The following is a 15,287-nucleotide window of genomic DNA, read 5'->3' as shown; positions in this document are numbered from 1 at the left end:
TTAAGTGTCCTTAAATGATTAGAAATTAGAAATATATGCCCTTTCCTAATTTGATTTATATGACCCATCTGAGGTTTAACTCTTATTTTATTTGGCAGAGTACACTTGCTGTTAATGAAAAAGAGCTTTGCAAGTACTTTGAACCAGGGAATCATGTGAAGGTTGTCTCTGGTGCACAGGAAGGGGCAACTGGAATGGTTATCACAGTTGAGGGACATGTAGTCATCATTTTGTCTGATACAACAAAGGAACACGTAGGTGGTGTATACCCTATAATTTTCTAAACATGAATTCCTGAATTTGCAGCAATTTTTTTTGTTGGATAAGTGGTGCAGTGATTATGTCAATTTCTGTTTTTAGATCCGTGTATTTTCTGACCATGTTGTGGAGAGCTCTGAGGTAACAACTGGTGTTACGAGAATTGGGGACTATGAGCTTCATGATCTTGTGCTGTTGGAGTAAGTTCTTGTTCTTGTTCATGCATTTTTTTAAAAATAAATTCTCTCCTAACCATACACGTTCTCATCTTTATGCTGAGTTTTTAAACAGCAACATGAGCTTTGGTGTAATCATACGTGTAGAAAGTGAAGCTTTCCAGGTGAGCAAATATTGCCTCAACGGCTAACATGAGTACGTTTGAATCCATTGTGATTTACTGGATTGTATTACTTGCTTCCCAGGTTCTCAAGGGAGTTCCTGATAGACCAGAGGTTGTGCTTGTGAAGTTGAGAGAAATCAAATACAAAATTGAGAGGAAAAATTATGCACAAGATCGCTCCAAGAACACAATATCTGTGAAAGATATCGTTAGGATTCTTGATGGTCCTTGCAAAGTGAGATTTTCAACTCTAACTTGATTAATCATATTGCATTAGTTTGTTGATAATAGATGTCATTCAGCATTCTTTCATGTTTAGGGGAAACAAGGTCCTGTTGAACACATATTCAGAGGAATTTTGTTCATTTATGATCGTCATCACCTTGAGCATGCTGGCTTCATTTGTGCCAAATCACAATCATGTGTGGTAGTAGGTGGATCGCGGGCCAATGGTGATAGAAATGTATGATATTTGTATTCTTGTTATTCAAATTAAAATTTTTATATTGTGCAAGGATTTTCAATTTTTTTCCCTTGGTTTCCCACTATTCATTTAGAATGTTGCCACTTTTGTAGGGTGATTTGGTATCAAGATTTGCCAATCTTAGAACTCCTTCACGCATTCCTCAATCGCCAGGCAGATTGCCACCTAGAGGAGGTTATTCTGATTGTACGTTGCCAAAGCCTGCCTGTTTTTATTTTTATTTTTTATTTTGTTTTAACATTAAACATAATAGCAAGCTTCTTAATCTTAAATTGCGCTGTGGCTTTTTTTTTTTTTTTGGATTAATTATTTATGCTACACAGCTGGTGGGAGGCATAGAGGTGGAAGAGGGCATGATTCATTGGTAGGGAGGACAATAAAAATTCGTGTTGGTCCCCATAAGGGCTACCGTGGGCGTGTTGTAGATATTAAAGGCCAATCAGTTCGGATTGAATTGGAGTCCCAGATGAAGGTTGTCACAGGCAAGTTCATTTTATTTGGGATTTAAAAAATATATTTTGCCTCCATGGCTATTTGTTTTTTCTATGTGGATTATTAATGGCTGCTGTACTTGCAGTTGACCGCAATCATATATCTGATAATGTGGCTGTTTCAACACCATTCCGGTAAATGTGATCCTGCCTTTTTATTTTCTGGGTTTTAAGTTGTTTTGGAATTTAACTAATGGTCTGCGTATATTTCTCAGTGACGCACCTCGATATGGCTCTGGAAGTGAGACCCCAATGCATCCTTCCCGAACTCCACTCCATCCTTATATGACTCCCATGAGAGATCCTGGAGGTTGGTTGGTTTAATATATTGTTTGCACTTATTCTAGGAACTAAAGCCTCGTTTGGTATAAGATTCAAAAACTGTATTCAGATTCTTGCTTTTGAAAAACATTCAAAAATTCTTTTGGATAATTCTACTTGACTTTAATTTTTTAAAAATAAAAAGAAGAATAATCCAATATCATCTTGTTCTTTCCTTTTTGGGTGGTTGGCATTCTATGCTTGGCGGTGGGTGATGGTGGCAGTGGATGTTGGGGGCAGTGGGTGATGTGGTTGGTGTTGGTGGTAGGGCTGCAAACGAGCCGAGTTGAGCTGAGCTTTAGTATGCTCAGGCTCGGCTTGGTAGAGTCAGAGCTTGGCTTGGGCTTGGGCTCGGCTCGGTTCAAGCTTAGAAAGTTGGGCTCTAGCTCGGCTTGAGATTAAAAATATTAGCTCGGGCTTGGTTCATTTGCAGGCTCGGTAATGGTTCAGGCTTAGCTTGGGCTTGTGCTGAAATTTTATGAATGACCTAATAATAATAATTTCATCTACCTATTTTGTTTGGGCCAAAATTTTTGTCTCTCCTTGGATGATTGGGCTAGTATTGGACTCATTGGGACTGGACCAACTTAACGAGTCTATTAATAAGTTCATTACCGAACTCCTTAACAAGTCTAATAAACAAGCCCATTCGAGCTAGTTATTGAGCCGCTCACGAGCCGAGCCCGGCTGTGCTCACACTTGGCTCATTTACAAATCGAGCCTAAAAATTGGGCTTGAGTCTTGCTCATTTAGATAATAAATGAGCCCAAACGAGCCCTTATTGAGCCAAGCTCCTGAGCCCACTCGTGAGCCAGTGGTGGCAGCCGGCAGCCCTGATTGTGCTCAATGTTAGGCAGTGGTGGGTATAGGCAGTTGTGGCGGCTGCGGCAATGGCACCAATCATGCAATTTTGCAAAATTGAATATTAATTACTTTTTTTTTTTTAATTTCTTGCATCCCTTGTATTTGGGTATCTGAAAGCTTAGTCAAATCCGTACATATTTGTTGCATCCCTCAATGATGTGTCCTAATTAATTATTTATTATTATTTTTGTTTATCATTGAACTTCTCTACAGCAACACCTATTCATGATGGCATGAGGACACCTATGCGTGACCGAGCATGGAATCCTTACACACCAATGAGCCCACCAAGGTTGGTCTATGAATGCCATTATATTTTTTTTTTAGAAAAAAATTACTTAGTTATTTGTTTTTTCTTTTATTAACTTTTAAAAAAAGAAATTTAGTTTAAATTATCATGTATGATTAACCGTTGATGTTCATTTCAATAAATTTAGAGTTCCCTTTTGAATGCAAAAACTTGAGGTTTATGTATATAGTTGCTACCAAGCATGGAAGCACTTGTGAGACCAAATTTTAGGTTTTAATTTCTTTTTGGTTCACAGAATGGAATGGTGTGGGAAAGGAATATTAACTGTATATGGATATATAATAATTTACACTAAATGTTATTCTTGTTTGGTGAAATTTTCAAATAGTTATTGCTTCTCTATTCCATGTTTTGGATTACAAAAAATTTTAGATGGTCATATATTGATAACACTTTTTCTTTTGTAAGCTATTATATCCCTATAATTTCCCCGCTCCATTTTCAAACCAAATGTAACCAAATACAACAACAATAATGACAAGCCAAGCCGTAAGTCCCAGTAGGTTGGATTGGCTACATGAATCCTTTTCTGCCAATTTACACGATCATGAGCAATTTCCTCCAGCAACTTAAGGGCTATTAAATCCTTACTAATAGCTTATCTGTTTTTATAGAATTCACATAAGATAAAATGAGTACATATTCCTGCTAATAATGCTTCCTCTATTGAATGTTATCTGTTGATTATGACAATACGCAAGTTTTTAAGATATGGTGGTCTGATGGGACTGCAAAAGTTTGCAACTAATAATATCCTTGGAATTATGATGACAACAAATCAGGGATAACTGGGAAGATGCAAACCCTGCCTCTTGGGCGGCAAGTCCACAATATCAGGTTAGTGGTCCTGCTCAGTCTGGTCTCAATACCCACCCACAGGATCTTTTGCTGTGTATATAACTTACACAATGTTGTGATTTCTCAGCCAGGGAGTACTCCATCACGGATTTATGAAGCACCCACTCCCGGCTCCGGATGGGCCAACACTCCTGGTGGTAGTTACAGTGATGCTGGAACACCTCGGGATAGCAGCACTGCATATGGTAATGGAATAAAGAGTGTACTCTGATACTCTGTTCACAAAATATATGGTGTTCTTATTTAAGCTGGTCCTCTTCTATGCCATAGCTTATTGTGTTATGTTGCTCCTGCAGCAAATGCTCCAAGTCCCTACTTGCCATCAACGCCTGGTGGTCAGCCCATGACACCAAATTCAGTGTCATATTTACCTGGCACTCCTGGTGGGCAGCCGATGACACCTGGAAGTGGTGGGCTGGATGTCATGTCTCCTACAATAGGTATGCATGTCTTTTCCAACACTTTATAGGCTGGAGATGTCTGTGATGGTGTAGATATTGATAGGTACATTATTGTTTTTACTTGCCTTTTTTGTCCCAGTGACACCTAATAATTCCACTTTGCTTCTGGCATTGAAATGCACAATCCAAACGGAGGTTTAAAGGCATTATATCATCAGAAGAGTAACATAACACTCAATATTGCATCAGCCATGCTGCTAGAACCTAAATTTATCCCTGGTCGAAATAGTTTATGGCTTATTTTTTTTTGTTAAATTTTAATATAATTTTTTTGAGACTTCCGGCCGAGCATTGTCAATTTCTTTTTTGAAGTTTAAATTCTTTTAATACTCCTCTCCCCCTCCTTTTGTTGAAAAAATGGAACACTTGCAAAAATTAAGCTGGGATATCTTTAGACTTGTCAAGGCAGGTTGGATTGGATAATCTGTGGTGGATTTGGTGGATAATGGATAATCCATGACATATGGTGGATAATTTGCCATGTGTAAGAGCACAATTTTATACTTTTTAACTAATAATTTATTCTATAACTACTTATGTTTGGATTTGTTTTTGTTTTTATTTTATTAGATAGGAGAAGAAATTTCGTGGAGTGAACAGTGAATTACAAGGAGAAACCCAGTAAAAACAGTCAGCACTAGGAAGAGAAAAAAGAAGAAAATATCAAGCTTGGAAAGCCAATCAATTGTGCTGTATATTAGAGAAACCACATATCCAAAGCAACCTGCTGAATAAATCCCCAAATAAGGAAAAAAGACAATCTGATACCAAGTCAAATCAGTAGGAAAAATCTGATCTCAAAAGATATGAGCATTCCTCTCCAGCCAATGTTCCCACAAGACAGTCATAATTGCACACGATCATAATGCCCTCGCATCCTTCCACCTCCCAACAAGAAATCCTCCAGGGAGCTAGGACATTCCCAACACACTGCAAACAAACCAAAGAGTTTGTTCCACAAAGTCCAAATTACAGGGCAAATGAAGGAATATATGAGTGTCTCACGACTTGAAACACGACGTACACACATCAGGGGACAGCTTTTTATGGTTTCTGATCTTTTAACAGATTGTTCATGTCAACTCTATCCACACAAAAACCTTCATTTTCGAAGGAACCCTTGCCTTTTCTATTTGGTGACATATCCTAAAAGCAGTGATTTGATAATTACACAACCATGCACTCATGTCATGCTAGTGCAAATTCTCAGGAGAATACAACAACAATTATTCTTTGTAATATACATTCACCTAGTAGCTAGTCTCTTTTCATGCACACATATCTAGCTTATGGTGCTAAAAACTAACTTCAAGAGCATCTTAAGACCGTAGGCGTAAAAAGTGTAGCCAAACATCATCTAGACTTAAAAAGAAAACAGAACTATTCTTGAAACATAATTAGCGAAAATTGACAAAAATCACAATTCAAAATTTAATTTCTCATAAATTCTAAATAGATTAAAAACATAATTATTCTTAAACCATAATTCTTAAAAAAAAAAAAGCAAATTGTCCTCAATAACTTAAGCCATGTCTGAAAAGTCTAATCAATTATGGTTTTGATTCATCGCATCATAGTCCCCACCATTCTTGTCTTGTGTCTACGATGAAGGAATTTATAATTGAATTCGAACTTGAACTTTATTTATGTACGATTCATTATTTCTATGGCCCTTATTTGTTGAAAAAGTCATGGAAGAGAAATTATGAATACAATTTTTATTAGTTAACGTTTTTAAGTTTGCAAAAAGGGAAAATGTTTACAAATATATATATATATATATATATATATGTATGTATGTATGTATGTATGTATGTATGTGTATATATTAAACAACTTAGAAGTTCAAATAGCGACAATAATGATAACAACATTACAGTGAATACATATCACTTTAAGCCTCGACATCTTTCAAAGTTTGTTTCGTACAAAGCTTCAACTACATTTTAGAATCAAGAGAAAAAGAAATGAATGGCATACATAGTAATTGTACTAACATATTCATTATAACCTCAGCTTTCCACCTATACAACCATTCATGAATTTAACATGATAGCTTTAGCATTATCAGGCGTAAAAGAGCTACATGACATATTTATCACTTTTTCTCCAATACTAAATTCTAACTTAGATATTTTGTTGTAATACTTGGCAAAGTGGATTGAATTGGACAATCCATAGTAGACTAAGCATTGAAATTATAATCCATATTTGACTCTCCTAAGTGGCGGTTCAGATAAGATAATCCATGGTGGGTGGCAGGTAATCCGTCATTACTAAGAATAATTCTTTTTTAGATTTGATCAATAATTTATTTCTCAACATAATAATTGAGGTTGTAGTTGAAATAGGATTTGGTAAATTGTAAATATTTATTAAATAGAAAACATAATTGTTCTTAAAACTGTAGTCACAAACATAAAATAACTAACCATCTAAATTTAAATAGAAAACATGATATTCTTAGAATGCAATTCTCAAAAATTGATAAAAATTCAAAATTCAAAATGTAGTTTTCCACATAAATTTAAATATAAAAAGCATAACTATTTTAAAAATTAATTCTTAAACAAACTTCTATTGGATATTCATCAATAATTTTAAACCATGAATACCTCTCTGATCAATTATAGTTATTTGATCTGTTATATCATAATATTTACCGTGTTCTTGGCAAGGCAGACTGGAATGGATAATCTGTGGCACATTGGATGGATAATTGAATGAGCAAATTACAATCTGTGTCCGACTTGTTTAATGCATAGATCGGATGTGACTTGGTTTAGGTGGATCGGATTCAGTTCAGATTAACTGATTTTTATCCATTGGACCAGGATCACCAGGTCTATTGTTATCTGGAATGGCCCTTACCATTTTAGTTATCTTAAGTTAGATTAACATTTGTCATCAAAATTGGTGGATAATTAGGTGATTGATCACACTTATGCAAAAATGATTGGAGACAACTTCAGCAGTTTTCATAAAATAAATAAATAAAAAAATGATTGGTGGTGACTTCAGCCTCTTGCAAAAAATGCAAGGTAAGGTTGTGTACCATAGAACTATTGTGGTCCACCCCTTCCCTGGACCCCACACGTGCGGGAGCTTTGTGCACTGGGCTGCCCTTTTAGTTTCTCATGGAGTGAAGTGCAAAAGTTGTCAGCAATTAAATATTGGACTGCCACTTGGTTTTTTTTTTTATGGTTTTGATTAATAAACCCTTCATATTGCAACATGTTAATAATGAAAATCAATTCTTTATATGTATGTTGGAAGTGAGTGCTGAAGAACTTGAGAACCCCCTTAGGTCATCGAGATTCTTGTTGCATTGATAGGGCTGTTGCCACTGCTACTCGTCAAAATTGTAAAAGAAAACATTCTAGAGGATGTCTTGGCCCAAAAATAGGGCTGTTTTGTGGAACATCTAAATGGTGTGGTGGTTTGTTAGGTGCTTCTGCCCTATTATTTATCCTTGCATATGGTATTTTTCAGTGAGATGTATATTTCGTACCTCTGCTGTTTTTGTACTTCAGTGAAGTCTTACAATAAGATTTACAAAATTGGCAGGCGGGGACAATGAAGGACCTTGGCTATTGCCTGACATATTGGTCAATGTTCGTAGGTCTGGTGAAGATACGGTGCTGGGGGTTATTCGAGAAGTGCTTCCGGTACGTTCTCATCTACAAATGCAATTTTATCCCTGCTACCTGTCGTTAAGAAGATGTGCATCTTCAAATTGTGAAAAAAAAATTTGATTCCAGAATCATGTACTGAGAATCATTATCATTATTATTTGGATGCAAAGGCAATTTTAGGCTATAAAAAGCTACAAAATTCGATACAATACTAGTTGAAGATCTGGAACATGATCTAATACTAATCCAGCCTCTGGCCCCCCCCCCCCCCCCCTTGCGCGTGTTTTCAATTGGTACATTTAGTCGCTTCTGGAGGGTTTCGCAGATTAAAATGAATATTAAAAACAAGTTTTTTTTTTAAGCAAAATATGCTAATGTGGTGTCTCTATGGCTCAGGATGGTTCTTGTAAGGTAGCCCTTGGATCAAGTGGGAATGGCGAGACGATGGGTGCTCTTCCCAATGAAATTGAGATGGTGATACCGAGGAAATCGGACAAGATTAAGATAATGGGTGGTGCACAGCGTGGGGCTACCGGGAAGCTGATTGGTGTGGATGGTACTGATGGAATCGTGAAGGTGGACGACACGCTGGATGTTAAGATATTGGACATGGTTATTCTAGCAAAACTAGCATAATAGCCATGACCCAATAGGTTCCCATGTAAAATATTTAGGTCACCCTGTAACTTAAATGCTGGATTGTGCCTTTGGTTCTGGTTTCATCTCTCTAGTTTCTCAAATTATGTTTGGGCGCAGCATATTCCCCTTGTTGGTAGAAGCAGTAAATCCCCAAGTTAAATCTACATTGTACATCTTTTTTCTGCATTCATCATAAGTTAGAAAGACACTAAAATTTGTTGAGCTTTGCATGTATGTTGTAAAGAATCCCCAATGATCTATGTTATGCTTATATTGTTATCTGTTGAGAAATAAAAATTGATCTAATATTAGTTTGAACTTTCTTAAATTTGGGATAGAGTCTATGTTTGATCTGACTAAAATAATATAAATGGCATGGTATGGGTACATATGATTCTACAAAAAATAAATGATTCAACTAGAATTTCGAAAACAGGAATCTGCATAAATTTCCTGCCCTCTTTGTTTTCTTGCCAACCAAACAAATGGTAAGGTGATATTAGCTTTGAGCTCTTATTTTTATTTATATTTTTATTGACAGCTTTTGCTTTGAAGGGCCTATAGCAAGGTTGGTTCCCCTAGCCAGCCACCGTCCGCTCATTTCTGTACGAGTGTTTGTAGAATTAGCAATTATGGAGCGAAGGGTCAACAGATAATTCGCTTCTGCAAGTAGTCAACTTTTAAATAGTAATCTTGCCATAATTATTTTTTATAATTTCTACCAAGTGTCGCGTCACATTAGTCTTTTTCACGAGCATTGATTATGATTTCAATCCCAAGCCTCCCGTCACTTTTATTTTTATTTTTTAAAAAAATTTAGAAAATTTTTCAATGGTTCCCGTTGACTTGATTTTTTTACCCATCTCCTTTTTTTTCTTTGAAATCATCTGGGATTCAAGAATTAGGGCTGCAAATTGGAACATTTTGTATATTAAATGTTAGCATATTTTTCATGCATGTAAGAATGAAACGAAATTAAATTAATGGATATATATATATATATATTGCAAATCAAAATAACTTAATTTCTATTTGATTTGTGAAATAGAAACGTCAAAGAAGTCGTTGTAATGAAATTAGAATGTGATTGATTGCTATTCGCTTACGCAAATATTATTTTTGAACATCTTCAAGTCTTCATTGAAAAAAATGTTATATACATTAGGTCTAGCTTGAATTCATTATGTGTAAAAATACTAATTAGTTTAATAAAATACATGCACTTTCATTCGATTTATATGCAAGGTATATCTAATAATTATTTCTATTGATGCATGTTAAAAAATCAATTGAAATAATTGTCGAAAAATAACTGAAGATAATGAATTATCCGAAATTGTCCTTTTCATATTACAATTTAAATTTTTATTTCTTTTTTTTTTTTTCTAAAAAAGAATTTTATTTTTAGGGAGTACACACTGGCAGCTACGATGACCATTCTCACAGGCCAAGGGAGATAAGATCAGCAGAGATAATATATGGAGTTTTAAATCTCTCTTTATTCACACTATTGAAATTAGTGTATTGTTTGGTATTATTATAAAAAAAATAAATAAATACAAATTAGAAACGAAACCAAAAATTAGAAAAAAAACTAAAATTAGAAACTAGCAACTTGTTTGGTTAACATTATAAAACTAATGCAAATTAAAAACTTACTTAAAAAATATTATAAAAATATGATTAAAGTAATAAAATTACAAATAATGCACATTAAAAAATTACTATAATAAAAATAAAATTTATTATAATTATTCACTTAATTGTCAAAACAATTTAAAATCATAAAACCATCAATTGAAACAGAAAATTCACAATAGAAATAAATGCATTTTTATAATCTGTTTTTTGCTGTAAATAAATAAAATTAGAAAATAAAAAATAGTAACGATACCAAACAAGCCCTTAACTACTCTCTTCCTTTTATATAAAAAATATTTTTAGATATTTTTAATTCAAAATGAAATATAAGAATCAGTCATGCACAATTATTAATACATTTTACGAGCACCATATTCATACTATTGAAAAATATTAGTACAACAACAAAATAGGTCATGGTAGATGGTGGGCAACAGGCATGGCTCATCAAAGAAATTTAAAAAATATCAGGAAAAGAAAAGAAAAATATAAAGGAATTTAATTTCTTATGTTTGGTTCTCAAGAAAAGTGAAAATAGAAAATAAAAAATATATCAAATTAATGAACAAATATTTGATTTTATACACCATTAATATTTAATTTTTCTTAAATTTTAATCATAATATAATAAATTTTTATTTTTAATAGTATTTGATGTAAAGAAAAAACTATAATAGAAAATACTTTCCTTTCCTTTTCCCACCAAGACCCATAATCCAAGCGGACCTAATCCTCACATGGTTACAGTACACTGATATAATTCCTAGAGATTTGGAGAAACCATGTGTAGTATGCAGCAAAGCAGAGCAAATTTTATACATAAGTAGGGTCCTTAGGAAACACAATTCCATTAACATTTTAAAGTTTAAAGACACAGGAAATGGTAAAATCCCAGAAAGCATCAATTGCATAGGCAGTAGGATATGCAGGCACCAACATGGCAACACCTCTTATTATCATTTCACACACAATACTATTCGAATTCCGCGGTGTCGAAGGAAAGCAGAGGTCCATTCCGTCCTAACCGTCCATTCGGATGATGCATCGAATGCTTTCCCCCTTCAGCATGTAGTCGAAGGCCTTGTTGATCTCGGAGAAAGGGACTTCATGTGTGATGAACTTCTCCAGCTCGAGCTCCTGCAGCATTTGAAGCAACATTGTCAAATTGAAAGCCATGTTGCTTGGTAGGTAGGAGTAGGCCAAGTGGGATATGTTCTGTTCGTCATAAGCTTAATAAAGTATGTACCTTGTTCATGTATTTCTCGACCACTGATGGGATATCGGATCGGGGCTTGAAGTTCCCGAAGAAGGTACCCTTGAGAGTCCTCTCATTCAACAAGTTCATGGGGTTGGTCTTGAAGACAGCATCCTTATGGGGCACCCCAACAACAACAGCAACGCCCCAGCCCTGAGAGAGGCACATTAATTTGATGAGTTACCATCATATATAGCAATTGCTAATTGTTTGTTCAACACTAAAAGACTTCAATATGGAGGATATATACATCATGGACGCATTCAAATGCAGAAATCATGGCATTGACATTCCCAGTGCATTCTATGCTTCTGTCCACACCTCCATCAGTCATCTCTGCAATCACCTACAATGACCAAAACAGGTTGCTTGTGTTAGAATCTTTTTGTGAACTTGCACAGCCTACTCTATAAATCTCGGACTAAATGAATATCAGACATTTTAAGAATATGGAATTAATGAGTCTCATGATAAGTGATAACCATATCATGGTTGTGGGTGGGTCTTGTTTGCTCAAAGAGTTTGTGATGGGTAAGGTTTCCTTGTGTTGGTATTTGAGCAAGACCCTTACTCTAGGTTCAGTGTGGTCGCCCATCAAGTCACACTTTTCGGGAGAGAAGAGGTTAGTAATTAAGCTCTCCTTAAATTCTTAGGAAACTTTTTGGACCTCAACAATGGAATTCATGGTGTAAAGTACACCTTGAAATTATTTTCTATTTCATGTTCATATGTCATTGACTCATTTGGGAAATCATTATTGCTGTTTCGAAACAAATTATTTTATCGGCTAGAAGTATCATAAGAGAAGCTGGGATGGATGTTGCAAGGGAAGCTGAAATAGCAAACCTCCTGAACTGGTTTTTGATGGTCAGATGGGTTCACGAAATCCGTCACGCCAAACTTCGTAGCTGTTCATTAAATCGCAAAGAATGATCAATAATGTTTCCATCTCTAATTACTGATAATAAAAAAAAAAACAGTCTGGCGCACAAAGCTCCCATATATGTGGGGTCCGAAAAAGAGGCGGACCACAAAGCATGATATGGCATTCTATTGAATGGATTAATTGCTTACCTTGTTCAAATCTGCTGGGATTCAAATCAACACCAATAATTCTTGAAGCCCCAGCAAGCCTAGCCCCTTCTGCAGCCTATTTATATAAACACAAGGCCACCACAACATGAATTAAGCATCTTCACCATAGAATACAAACACAACTACATAATGAAAAGAGAGTAGACCAGAAACTCACAGCAAGGCCTACAGCTCCCAATCCAAACACAGCCACACTAGAGCCTTTTGGAGGTTTTGCAACATTCAGGGCAGCACCAAGTCCTTGATTTGAAATGAAAACCGAGATGTGTTCAACGACAAAAACATTAAAGCATTCCTTTTAGCTTTGATTACATGTTTTGGTTTTCAAAACACGATCAACTGTTTAATTTGGTACCTGTGGAAATCCCACAGCTGAGAACACAAACTTTGTCTAAGGGAGCAAGTGGATTAATCTTTGCGACGCAGCCGATGTGAACGACAGTGTACTCGCTGAAGGTGGAGGTTCCGACGAAGTGGTAAATGGGCTTGCCATTGATGGAGAACCTCGATTTCTGATCGTTGAGCATCACGCCACGGTCGGTGTTGATCCTGAGGAGTGTGCACATGTTGCTCTCTTCTGATTTGCAGTGTGCACACTCCTTGCATTCACCGGTGAACACCGGAAGGACATGATCTCCTGGTTGGAGATCTGTCACACCCTCTCCCACACTCTCCACAATCCTAAACACCCATATCAATTCAAAGAAAAGAAAAGAAAAGAAAGGAAAAGAAAGACTTCATTATTCACATGACTGAACAAAATTTAAGCCCGCATAATAAGAGAAATTAATTCATACCCTCCTGCCTCATGTCCGAGGATTCGGGGGAAAACAGGGGTCTGTCCCTGCAAGATCAAAGAACAAAAATGAAAAAAACCATCTTTGTTATCATGAAGAACACAACTGCAAAATGAATTGAGTTGAATCAATCTCTCATCGATGTGCTAAGCACATGACATGGGTATTAAGTCATTATATTCATTTATTAGTATAGCGTATTACCTTAGCTTCCCAGAAGTAGACATCTGTGTGGCAGAGGGCAGTGACGAGGATCTTCAGGCGAACCTCCGTGGCCTGCGGCGGCGCCACCTCCACTTCCTCGATCACCAGCGGCTTCCCTGCCTCCCATGCCACGGCGGCTGCAGCTCAACCCATCCGAAAAATTAATTAAGATGATCGAACAACAGAAAGTTTGATCGTGAAGAAGAACCCAACTGATGAATTGAAGCAGCAGTACTACCTTTGCAACGAATGACTTGACCAGCTGTGCTTGACATTTTCTGTGCGTTTAATTTTCTTTTTCGCTAATTTGCCACAGTTGGGTTATGACTCATGAGATGGAAGGCACTTTATGTGGTATTTATAGAATGAATTAGGAAGACAGAAAAATAAAAAAGTATAAAAAAGGATAAAGCTGCAGTAAGGAAGGATTAGCTGTCTTAGCTACAAATTTCCTACTGTGCTGTCACGGTGTCACTAGTTGCTGTTCTGGGTTCCCTGATAGACTGATATATATATATATACTTTTGTTTTAATTTAATTGTATGGTCAATTTACATGTCAAATTTAATGTTCTCATTATCATATTTCCGAATTTTCAACTGCCATTTAAGTTGAAATCACTTGATTTTCGCCAACAACATTTATCAAGCTTTAATACTCCTAAAATGTTATTGTCATTATTAATAATTTTCAAAACATGCATTTTGAATTTTTCAAGGTAATCAAAAGTGAATTCTAGTTTTTTATTAATTTATTTTAATTTTTTTCTTATATCCCATGGTCTAAGAGATAGAAATTTGTTTCCATATTAAAAGGTGAGTCAAGATGCTGTCGCCAATAAGTACATGCCACCCACCACGGCATGGTATTGAATTTGGGATAGAAAATGATAAGACTTACTGATAATTTTATAAATAATATTATGTCTTGGGTTTCGTTTGAATTCACTTATCGGGCTTGATTACCTTGAATAAAAAATTGAAAATGCATATTTGTAAAATTATTAATAATACTAACGATAATATTTAGAAATGTTAAAACTTGATATACATTGTTAGCCCATATAGAAGATCAAGTAAAGATCCAGAGATATGATTATGAGAACTTCAAACTTGAATTTAAATTTGACGTGTAAGCTACAAGTAAATTAGATTTTCCCAAAAATAATAAATGTTAGCCGTTAGCTTCTCATTTTGTAACAGCTCAAACTATATCCATTCATTTACGATTCTCATATATGTAATATTTGGCAAGTATGAGAATAAATGAAAAACAAATGAATTTTTATTTTAGCTTTAGATTTACATAACAAGCAAAGATTTGAATCAATCTTATCCCACGAAGCAGGCCTCTCAAGAGTTGGAAGTTTATTAAAAATAGCCAATCAACTTTTGAAGTTATATCTTAAAACATATGATTTGTCCAAAAAATAATAGGTGTTGTTAGCCATTAGCTTCTCATTTTGTAACAACTCAAACTATATCCATTCATTTACGATTCTTATATATGTATATTTGGCAAGTCTGAGAATAAATGAAAAACAAATAAATTTTTATTACAGTTTTAGATATACATAACAAGCAAAGATTTGAATCAATCTTATCCCATGAAGCAGGCCTCTCAAGAGTTGGAAG

At 35.3% G+C, this 15,287-nt stretch overlaps 2 protein-coding genes across 2 annotated transcripts in view; one reads left to right on the top strand and one right to left on the bottom strand.

Annotated features, from left to right (window-relative positions):
* LOC131161337 (putative transcription elongation factor SPT5 homolog 1) overlaps positions 1-8,989 on the top strand; it is a 28,416-nt gene extending 19,427 nt beyond the window's left edge. Inside the window, exons 8-22 of the mRNA XM_058117043.1 lie at positions 99-254; positions 361-458; positions 550-598; positions 681-833; positions 918-1,061; positions 1,175-1,268; positions 1,406-1,564; positions 1,660-1,708; positions 1,789-1,883; positions 2,972-3,050; positions 3,851-3,905; positions 3,994-4,111; positions 4,223-4,366; positions 7,955-8,055; positions 8,419-8,989. Of these exons, the coding sequence (XP_057973026.1) occupies positions 99-254; positions 361-458; positions 550-598; positions 681-833; positions 918-1,061; positions 1,175-1,268; positions 1,406-1,564; positions 1,660-1,708; positions 1,789-1,883; positions 2,972-3,050; positions 3,851-3,905; positions 3,994-4,111; positions 4,223-4,366; positions 7,955-8,055; positions 8,419-8,658 (1,734 nt within the window). The 3' untranslated portion in view covers positions 8,659-8,989. The remainder of the gene's footprint in view (positions 1-98; positions 255-360; positions 459-549; positions 599-680; positions 834-917; positions 1,062-1,174; positions 1,269-1,405; positions 1,565-1,659; positions 1,709-1,788; positions 1,884-2,971; positions 3,051-3,850; positions 3,906-3,993; positions 4,112-4,222; positions 4,367-7,954; positions 8,056-8,418) is intronic.
* A 2,105-nt stretch (positions 8,990-11,094) lies between these two features.
* LOC131161325 (alcohol dehydrogenase 1) lies at positions 11,095-14,129 on the bottom strand. Its single transcript, XM_058117015.1, has 10 exons — positions 13,892-14,129; positions 13,654-13,790; positions 13,450-13,496; positions 13,008-13,333; positions 12,810-12,892; positions 12,632-12,707; positions 12,404-12,465; positions 11,808-11,903; positions 11,549-11,710; positions 11,095-11,439 (listed from the first exon to the last, which is right to left on the bottom strand). The coding sequence occupies exons 1-10, from the start codon at positions 13,926-13,928 to the stop codon at positions 11,323-11,325; spliced, it is 1,143 nt and encodes a 380-aa protein (XP_057972998.1). The 5' UTR covers positions 13,929-14,129; the 3' UTR covers positions 11,095-11,322.
* Between the last annotated feature and the right edge of the window lie 1,158 nt (positions 14,130-15,287).

This window comes from Malania oleifera, chromosome 8 (assembly GCF_029873635.1).
Source record: "Malania oleifera isolate guangnan ecotype guangnan chromosome 8, ASM2987363v1, whole genome shotgun sequence".
NCBI lineage: Eukaryota > Viridiplantae > Streptophyta > Magnoliopsida > Santalales > Ximeniaceae > Malania > Malania oleifera.
The sequence above is the reverse complement of the archived record's forward strand: the minus strand, read 5'-3'. Positions and strand labels throughout refer to the sequence as shown.